Genomic DNA, 10,068 nt, shown 5'->3' with positions numbered 1-10,068 from the left:
ATTTTCACACAAACTTCTATATTCAGAAAGGAAAATTATATGGAAGCACATTTTACAGGAAAATCTTTTGATCCTCCTTGCAGCCAAACAGGATGTTCTTTTCGAGGAACACCTGGGAGGAAGGAAATTGTCTGAGAAAATGGGGGTTAAATTTTCTTTCTTTGATGAAAGGAAAAGTAAGAGAGAGAGAAGGAAGGAAAGGAGGAAGGGACAGTCAGTGCTAGGCGCACTACAAGACATATAGGTCCCATCACCATCACTCCCTCCACCATCTTCCAAGCCTATGCCTTTTGCTTCGCAAACCAAAACCAAGAGCCTCTGCTCTGTCTCTCCCTCGCTCTCTCGCTTTCTATCTCTCTGACTCTCTCTCTCTCTCTATATCTGTCTATATACATTTCATTGTCTTCCTTGTCTGAATCGTTCTCCCATCTCTTTGTTCACATGGAACCAACACTGGGATTACTTGGGGGAGGCGGCGGGTTGTCGGGAAACTCTTCAAAGGAGGACGACTTTGCGGGCATGTCTAAAGAAGCCGGCTTGGAGTTGGGTCTTGGCCTGAGCCTGGGCGGCGGCGGCGGCGGTTCTGGGAAGGCTAGGGGGTCACCATGGGGGGAGTATGGTAGGATTTTGACAGCCAAAGACTTTCCTAACGGATTCTCAAGCAGAGCCACTTGTGGTGGCGCTGTTTCTGGAACAAAAAGAGCTGCTGATTTTGCTTCTCCTCAGGAGGCTGGCTCTGCTACTAATACTGGTGTTAGGTAAGATTTATATCCCCTTTTTTTTTTCGGTTTTTTAATGTTGTTCTCTGTTTTCTTCCCTTATTCTGATTTAGTATGGATTTTGTTGAAATGGGGCGTTATTTTTGACTGGATTTGGCTTGTTCTGTTTATGGGTTTGCTGCTTGTTGGAAGCAGCCAGGTTGTGGGATGGCCACCAATAAGGGCTTATAGGATGCACAGCTTGGTGAGCCAAGCAAAGGTTCCAAATGTTGAAGAAGAGAAGACCTTTGGTGGAGATGAAGAAAAAAGCAAGGATAATTTTCAGAAGAAAGTAAACCATGGAAGCAACAAGAATGAGGTTCATTGTCAGGAAATCAAAGGGCATATTGGGTTTGTGAAGGTGAACATGGATGGATTGCAAATTGGAAGAAAGGTGGACTTGAATGCTCATGCTTGCTATGAGACATTGGCTCAAGCACTAGAGGAGATGTTCTTTGGACCCACCACAAACATCAATTCTATCTGTAAGTTCCCTTCATGCTATATCTTTATGCTGATTCAACAAGGAATTCAAAGCTTTAAAGCCCAATAACACAAATCTTTTCAGCTTTTAGCTTCATCTAGGACCATATATTTCGTCGAATTACTGGCCCCTGATGCATTTTCTCGACTCTTTTGTGGTGGGTATCCATCCTTGAGGTGTTGAAGTGATGTTTGGGGTCTTGTATCCGATAGACTGATTGAAGTGCATCAAATGTGATTTAATTAGTGCAAGCTGACTTGACCATTATAATTTCTCTAGTGTTAGCCATAGCAAAATGGTTTGATATAGTTGTTTATCACTATTTATGGGCTCGTCCCTCTATTGTGCAGATGATGTGTTATTATCAAATGATTTTGATTGTGTTTGTGCAATCCAGGTGCAGAGAAGGAACAACTAACAAAACCCTCTAAGCTTTTGGATGGATCATCTGAGTTTGTACTCACTTATGAAGATAAAGAGGGGGACTGGATGCTAGTGGGAGATGTTCCTTGGGGGTAAGCACCTTTATCCCATTATGTGGGATTGGCTAAATGAATTTTAGATTGCCAATGACCAGAAGCTTAAGAAAGAATAGTTATAATAATTTGGCATTGGCGTTTGCAGTGCACAGTGTGGCTGCTCGCTTTAACTAACTGTGATGCTTTCGGCTATATTTAGTTTTCTTGAAATCCAGATGATTGTGGAACTCTTGGATGATCAAGAGATCAATAACCCATAGATCATCATATCTACCAAGGTTGTAGTTTTGCTCAAGACAACCTGCTAATCAACAGGGAAAATAAATAAGTTTCTACTGTCTAACGCTGATCGGGCATCAAGCTTGATTCTGTTGAATGCTGATGGACTGCCTTCGGTTTTGTTTTGGTATTAGGATGTTTGTCAGCACTGCAAAGAGACTTCGGATCATGAGGACCTCAGAGGCTAATGGACTGGGTAACTTCTTATCTGATTAACAAAGATCAACTTGGCTTTCTTTCCCTTCTAATTCAAGCTGATAATTTGTTCACAGGTCCACGATTCCAAGATAAGAATGGAACACAGAGAAGCAAACCTATTTAGAAGCACTGCAACTGCTGTTGATCTCTGCATGCAGCATGAAAATGAAAAGGAGAAAGAGGAGGGAGGTTAGAGAAGTTGAAGACTCCAAGCATTTTGTTAAGATTTAATGGGTTTTTGTTGTTTTCTTCCTTCATTGTTATTCCCACCTGATCTAAGGTTCTCAGCGTTTTGTCACCTCTCTTGTAGGCCTCAATCAATCTAGATTTTTCTTCTTTTAAGGTCCCTTTATAGCGCCATATACAACCTCATACTTATGAGCTGCCACTTTCTCATACTGTAAATATGGGAATGCTTCACAGTTAGTGTCTTTTGAGTTTGTTGTCACCTCATCGACTGGCGTTCATTGCTTGCTTCTGGTTCTTATCATTCATTTCTTTCTTCATTTTGGCAATGGAATGGCTTGTGTTGTTTTGAAATTTATTATTGCTGTTTGTTTGATGACAGTTCCACTCTTACCAGCAATACTTCATTTATTTTCTTCTCATTTCTCATGTTGATGGACCATCAAAACTCAAAAATGTCATTTAAACGCTCAAATTAGACACTTTAATACAACATAAAGTATAAAATATTAATGAAAAATATCATTATGAATTTTGTTCAAATAGCATTTTCAATAAAAAAGTTTAACCCTTTTATTTTTGTTTTTATCTTTTTAAGAATTTGAACTTTGGCTTAAATCCTTTCGGCTGTAAATATAACTGGTGGAAGAGCAATGATGTGAATTTGACTGGAAGCCATTGGTGGAGTCCTGTTTGCAAACTACTTTTAGTTGATTAGACAGAAACACACTCATATGCTTTGGGTATTATCTACTTTTGTCTCATTTGTTCTTCCTTTTGCCTCCTGCTGGTAACCACTTCCAATTCCACTTCCGATCTAGCAAAATAAAGTTCCAAAATACTTTCCATTTATATTATGGGGAGAATTTATAATTATTATTTATATGATACCCAATTTTTGTATGATATATAATATAAAATATTATCACAAGTATAGTATTCAATTTGAGTGTTCAAGTAGCATGTATAGTTATTAAATTTTATATTAAGATAAAAAATCACCGAATTTTAATATATAATTAAAAGATTATTAAATTTTACTTTAATATATAATTTCATAATTATTATTAATTTTTACTAAAAAATTCTAACAAAATACTAAAATTTTTATACTAATATCAACTTCAATGATATTTTTGTATTTTAGTGAAAGTTTACTGATCTCCTTATATTTTTGTGTAAAATTTAATAACCATTTATATTATTTTAACTTTTCACACTATTAATCACGCCAACATTATATTAATCCTATCTAACAACAATTGACTATGATTATAAAATTATTTACTAAATTGAACCTTTTTTACTATAAATTAAAATTTATTAATTTTTTTATATCTTAGTATATAATTTAATAATTATTTATATTATTTAACCTAAATTTAAATATTCAAATAACATTCCCGTAAAGCGGACAGACACCTCATGACTTGCAAAAATCTCTCACTTTATCAGAGACACTATCTTAGACTTTTTCCTTTTTATCATTTCAAAACATTTTGCTCCATTAATGCAATGTGTCTAACAAATTTAACCCAGATGAGGTTACAAGAACATCATGGACTCAATTTGACAGCTAAAGGATTCTAAAGAAAATTCTTTACAGAAGAGGAAAACATCTCAAGTTGAAGCAAAAACTAGAAGTTGCTATAAACCAAGCTGAAGCTCAAAGTGAGTATACAATTCAGACTTGTTCCAAACTTGAAGGAAGGACAAGGTGAGGTTGGTGAACACCAAATCACCAGAACACAATCCATCAGGAACCACGCACTGAAAAATTCACAAGAAGTTGAGCAGAATATCTGCGGCGAGCTGGGGGGGGGGGCGAAAAAGCCAGAATGTTATGGCTAAATGGTGTAGTAATTTGCAGTAACACAGCTTTGATATTAGCAGCTGTTGGCGCTTAATTTCTCCAAAAGGATCTTGTTCAGAAGCCCAGGATTCGCCTTACCTTTCGATAGTTTCATTACCTGAATGGTTTGCTGCAATGTTCAGAAGAGTTCCAAGCAAAAGGACAAGAGCCTAAATGATATTATCAATACCTGGCCAGCAAAGTAACCTTGTAACTTAGTTTTTCCCCCGCGATACTGTTCCAGCTGCTTGGGATTCTCTGCAAGCACTTTATCCACCATGTTTCCAATTTCAGCAGGGTCTACTATCTGTTAAATGAGAGAAGCATCATCAATTTAGCATCCAATCATGATAAAAGCTCAAAAGAATATGTTGGGGAATGGACAAACAGTTAAGAATGTACTTTAGGCTAAAAGGGAAATGGTGTGTTGTTAAGCTAAAAAAAATGTCTTAAGATCTACTTTCTGTAATGCTAGATGGACCTCAGTAACAATAGTTTGATCAGTGTACAGATTATTTGCGTTAAACTCAATGGGTTGCGAGGATCAAGCTCTACAAGTATGATTACACAGCTGAAAATAGTATTATAGAGCAGTCTGTGTGATGTAATTTGACCATGTCCATGTGTAGAAATTTCTAGAACGAACTTGCCTGGACCAAGTCCTTTTCTTCAATCAATCCCTTTACGGTTCCACCTTTTGCCATCAGCTCAAACAGTATCTGTGAAAAAAGCAGTTAAGTGTGGGTTTCATACACTCAAGACAACACGTTATGTATGCAGAACTGTCTAAAACTCTTTCTCAAGGTCATTAATGCAACAGTTCACAGATCCACCCCCCGTTCACTACAAGAAAATGTAGACAAATTAATACTACAAACATGCCACCTCTACTGGGTTTTTGGATGAGCCAAATTTAGTTGCTGCACAACTGTACCATATGGTCCTAATGTTCCCTTTATCTCAATGATAAAAAGAAACAATTTATAATTTTAGTTCTTAAGGCATCATGAAATCAAGAGACATACATACCTTAAGCGAAAGAAATTATGGTTGGATGATAAAATCAAACCAGACTACATGCAAAACATTTGCTGGGTGGGATATACATGCATACCTCTTTGCCAATCTTTCCACTAATTGTACCATCCTTTATCGAAGATATCAGCTCTGCCAGCTCGTTTGGGGTAAGTTTAATCTCATTTATCGATAACTTCTCATTTTTCATGTAGGCAGCAATATCCCCCATAATCCAATTTGCAGCAAGTTTTACATCAGCACCCTTGGCAATAGCTGAGTCAAAGAAATCTGCAACCTGCAATGTTCATGCAATGAGAGGACCAAAAAAAAAGGTTTAAGTCATTAATCATGATTCATGACCAAGTGTTAAGCTATTGACAATATGATATGAAGCAATAAAGGCAAATGCTGTTTAGGAACATGATTGTATAAGGATTGCGATCTAGGCCACAAGACTTGGCCTGAGATCTGTTCAAGGGTAATAGATTTTGGTTCTATTGATTATAATTTTGTGGTGTCACTAAAATGAGATGTTTTTATGAGTTCTTTAGATCTTGGATGACTTTTTGAGTTCCCACTAACAGCACTTAATGTGCTTCTACAGTATTAAGCTATTGATTGTATGATATGAAGCAATAAAGGCAAATGCTGTTTTGGAACATGATCGTATAAGGGTTGCGATCTAGGCCACAAGACTTGGCCTGAGATCTGTTCAAGGGTAATAAATTTTGATTCTATTGATTATAATTTTGTGGTGTCACTAAAATGAGATGTTTTCATGAGGTCTTTAGATCTTGGATGACTTTTTGAGTTCCCACTAACAGCACTTAATGTGCTTCTACAGTATTTTTCAGTGTTGTGGAGTAACACGTATACCCTTAAGAAGATGTAGTCGGTTTTAAAGATGTAAACCTATTATAAGAAAATTCAGTTTAAAGTTCTGTTCCTAGTATCTTATTTTAAGCTCTGTAGCGGGACTTCATATAGCAGCAATTCGTATTGGGCTTGTTGAGCCTTATAGGAGCTTTTAGTATGCATGGCATGTGAGGTAGGGAGAGAAAAGGGCACATGATAGTATTCTCCAAAGGTATGCCAAAAGTAGGTAAGAGAATGGCTGCATCGTTGTGCTGTTTCACCAAGCTGGCTGGAATTCGGTAACATGAGAGGGAAGCATGCATATTATAGGAACTTTTATTGGCAAGGTTAATTCCATGAGCCATGGTCTCAAATCTTTACTGTATCAGTCTTAAGAATAATCAAGTGGTGTGAATAAATTGATTGCTAATTCAAGTAACATTTCTACCTTAAGCACTCGAATGTAAACTAGAAACAGGGTTCCAACAAGTAGAGTATAAAGTAAAAACACTAGAAGCAAGTGGATAAACCACTTACATTTATGTCATTGGCAAGGAAAACAACGTCTTGCATGCTTAAACCCATTTGTTCATACCTCCGACGCTTCATTTCTGGAAGCTCAGGTAAAGAATGACAAATACCATCAAGATAATCCTGACTGAGAATAATTTCTGGAAGGTCAGGCTCAGGAAAATAGCGATAATCAGAAAGTCCTTCCTTCTTCCTCATTGTAACTGTTTTCTAGCAGTATGATGAAGGTTAATGAATCATATAAGTAGTTATGGAGCCATGTAATTGGGTCCAGACAACTATAATACTAGAATAGAAGTAAGATCTGGCAGTAACCTGGGCTCCCTCATCCCAAAGGCGAGTCTCCTGTACAATCTGATTACTCTGACCTTCATTAAGGAGAAAAACCTGCCTTGAGATCTCAAAATCAATGGCCCTATTTATTGCTGAAAAAGAGTTCAAATTCTTTATCTCAACCTGTTGAAGCAAAGGGGATTCGAACTTAAGAACTGCTAGAAACTGTAAACATGCACACATATTACATGCCCAGCACTCCTAAGCACCCAAATGACACCAACAGAGGAATAAGTTATAATGGTAAATAATGGGCTCATCTCAAAGAACCACAATGGAAAAGCTCCAGCATGGCACTCATGACACAATTCAAAGATAAGTTGAGATCATACCATTTTGATAATAACATTGAGATTCATATCTTAAAGTGGTAATGTAATTTTATCTATTGGAAGACACGTCTTCACCTATTCTATCCTTCAGGTAAAACATATTGACTGCAAAAGAGTAAGAACAACATTAGACACTCCTTTTCAAAGACTTCAAACAAAGCATAATGATAAGAAAAAAAAAAATGTTATTTTTTGGGCTAGATAGAATCAACACTTCTTTTAGAAGAACTCATTGATGAACATGATTGCTTTTCCTAGAGTTATAAAATTTTCTCAACTTCTACTTGCCACCAAGACTAACTGCAGTCTTCTTTTAAACATGCAAAAACTTAATTCAACAGTCATCAGAGGCTATACAACAATGAAAGTAATGCCTTTACTTTTTTCATTGACATTTTTTATCTGCCACCACTACACTTCACTTTCCATACTGCCTGACTGCTTCATTTTATTAACTAATTTCATGATCATGCAGTATTCCTATCAGACAGTGACTACTTTCAGATCTGTTCATACTAGTAGATTCTATGAAAGTATATTCAATCCACATTTCATCAAGCTGACAACAAGAACATAAACTAAGAGTGACTTGCATAAATTTTGAAAAAAATAAAATTGCCCTCAGATTCTAATTCAATGGTAAAAGGCTGCAGAACTAATTTGCAGTTACCTTTGTACCAAACTCTAATTGTCCAATGGGCCGAACAGAGACATTGACATCACAACGAAGCGAACCTTCTTGCATATTGCCATTGCTCACTCCCAAAAATCGAACCAACCTTTGCAATTCAGCCGCATACTCTGCTGCTTCAATACCGGTTCTCATATCAGGTTCAGAAACAATTTCAAGCAAAGGCACACCAGCCCTGTTCAAATCAACCTGCACAGAGAACCAACAGGTTCAACACTTCCCACAAATTTCACTATAAACTTCAGACAACCCAATGACAGTTCCAGGGAAAGAAATATGAAAGAAGTAACGAATAGTGAATATTCATGGAACTGCATCTTGAAATCAAAGCCACAACCAGTAAAACAAGTTTTCTCCTTTTGCAATTAAACAAGACAAAGTCATAAGCACCACATTACTCTTTAACTAATGACTTGGAAAAAGGAAAAATACATTCGAAGAGAGGTCCCATTTTGAGGAGAACGTACTGAATAATAAAAATAAAATGTAAAAGGAAAGTAATTACCTCTGAGGAGCTCCCATTTCCAGTATGAAGCAGCTTTCCAGCATCCTCTTCCATATGAACCCTGGTAATGCCAAACCTTCTATGGCCTCCACCAAACTCAACTGGAAGATCCAAATCAATGAAACCACCAGTTGCAATTGGGATATCGAACTGAGATATTTGGTAACCTTTTGGGAGGTCTGGATAGAAGTACTGTTTCCTATCAAACTTTGAATTCAAAGACAATTTGCAATTGAGTGCAAGGCCCAGTTTTACAGCGAACTCAATGACCTTTGTGTTCAAAACTGGTAATGCTCCAGGCAAACCCATGCAAACAGGACAAATAGTGGTGTTTGGTTGAGACCCATAATTGTAAGGGCAACTACAAAAGGCCTTGGTAAGAGTGCACAGCTGTACATGAGTCTCTATACCAATAATTGCCTCATAATTTTTTGAGACTTTATCAAGTCTTTTGGAGTGGGTTTTCTCAGTTGAAATTTTCACTTGGAGCTGTTGCTTTTCATGTGTTGTAGTTTGAGCTTGTGTGCTCTTCATCGTGCAATAAAATAAACCATGTTTCCTTGAAAATAATCCAGATGGATATAGCAGAAAAGGGCGGGCTCGAATCCCTCTAAGCAATGTCAGAGCCATCTCGCCGGTTAGGCAGTCCAATGTGAGAAAATCAAGCAATTTTAAGGCAATTTCTGCAAAGCAAAGAAATACTTTATTCATGAAAAATCATCCGAAAGAGGAGCTAAAATTGATTTAAGAACCGAAAAAAATTGTCAAATAACCAGATAATATATCTTGTTCGCAGATGGGTGAGAATCAAAACACTCTGAAGAACGCAATATGCATCTTAGTGGCTTCCCAATCCAATGCCCACATCAAGCAATCAAAAGGCAGTAAAGTCACTAAAGTCGGGTATCTTTATACATGAAGCAATCACCAGAAAGAGAAGAGTATTCATAGGCCTATCATATATACTGAGCAAAGTTGATCTAAGAACTAAGTTATAAAATACCCAGAAAGAATTCTGCTTACAAATCTCAGACATTCAACCAGAATCATCAGAATAGAAGATTTCAGACAAGTGCCCCCCAAATATATGGCAGTAAATTCCACAATCTAACACTGGAAATTTCCCTAATAGCGGAGAATGGCACAAAAGATATTCATGGCGGCCAGAGCAGAACCGGAGAGAGGGGATTGAAGATGTGATTTTGCGGGATAATTTCTGCAACACACGTGGGCGATTTGGGGGATAAGGGAGGTTTAGGGTATTGATCTAGTTATTTCTAGAAAAGAAAATACAACATCTGGTGGTCGTGCCGGAGTGGTTATCGGGCATGACTAGAAATCATGTGGGCTCTGCCCGCGCAGGTTCGAATCCTGCCGACCACGCTTTTTGTCCACTCAAATTAAGAATTTATATTTATATATTTTTTTAGTATTATGTCAATTTACACCGTTAGTCTCTGATTTTTTTTTTTCAAATTTTGATAACAAAAACTAAAAATAATTTATATTAATAGGCTAAATTTATATTTTTGTCTTTATATTTTTACATTTTTTTTTGTGTGTATCCA

At 37.0% G+C, this 10,068-nt stretch overlaps 2 protein-coding genes and 1 non-coding gene across 5 annotated transcripts; 2 read left to right on the top strand and 1 right to left on the bottom strand.

The window, feature by feature from the left end:
• The first annotated feature begins 270 nt into the window (after window positions 1–270).
• Window positions 271–2,740, top strand: LOC127798853 (auxin-responsive protein IAA13-like). The gene is made up of 5 exons (XM_052332489.1): window positions 271–758; window positions 915–1,243; window positions 1,640–1,757; window positions 2,135–2,196; window positions 2,273–2,740. Exons 1-5 carry the CDS (start codon window positions 442–444, stop codon window positions 2,320–2,322), a joined length of 876 nt encoding a protein of 291 aa, XP_052188449.1. The 5' UTR covers window positions 271–441; the 3' UTR covers window positions 2,323–2,740.
• Window positions 2,741–4,009: 1,269 nt separating this feature from the next.
• LOC127800426 (glutamyl-tRNA(Gln) amidotransferase subunit B, chloroplastic/mitochondrial-like) lies at window positions 4,010–9,725 on the bottom strand. 3 transcript variants are annotated; one of them, XM_052335025.1, is made up of 10 exons: window positions 9,524–9,725; window positions 9,274–9,407; window positions 8,501–9,183; window positions 7,975–8,184; window positions 6,955–7,095; window positions 6,646–6,849; window positions 5,351–5,548; window positions 4,883–4,955; window positions 4,427–4,539; window positions 4,010–4,354 (listed from the first exon to the last, which is right to left on the bottom strand). In XM_052335025.1, exons 3-10 carry the CDS (start codon window positions 9,128–9,130, stop codon window positions 4,271–4,273), a joined length of 1,653 nt encoding a protein of 550 aa, XP_052190985.1. In that variant the 5' UTR covers window positions 9,131–9,183; window positions 9,274–9,407; window positions 9,524–9,725; the 3' UTR covers window positions 4,010–4,270. The 3 variants fall into 3 exon arrangements, with proteins under 3 accessions (XP_052190985.1, XP_052190986.1, XP_052190984.1); XM_052335026.1 differs by lacking the exon at window positions 9,274–9,407 and having other exon boundaries at window positions 9,504–9,725; XM_052335024.1 differs by lacking the exon at window positions 9,274–9,407.
• A 76-nt stretch (window positions 9,726–9,801) lies between these two features.
• Window positions 9,802–9,883, top strand: TRNAS-AGA (transfer RNA serine (anticodon AGA)). The gene has a single exon. It is a non-coding gene; the product is annotated as a tRNA-Ser (tRNA).
• Window positions 9,884–10,068: the final 185 nt, after the last annotated feature.

Source organism: Diospyros lotus, chromosome 4 (assembly GCF_014633365.1).
Source record: "Diospyros lotus cultivar Yz01 chromosome 4, ASM1463336v1, whole genome shotgun sequence".
Classification (NCBI taxonomy): Eukaryota; Viridiplantae; Streptophyta; class Magnoliopsida; order Ericales; family Ebenaceae; genus Diospyros; species Diospyros lotus.
This window is presented reverse-complemented; position numbering and strand designations above follow the sequence as displayed.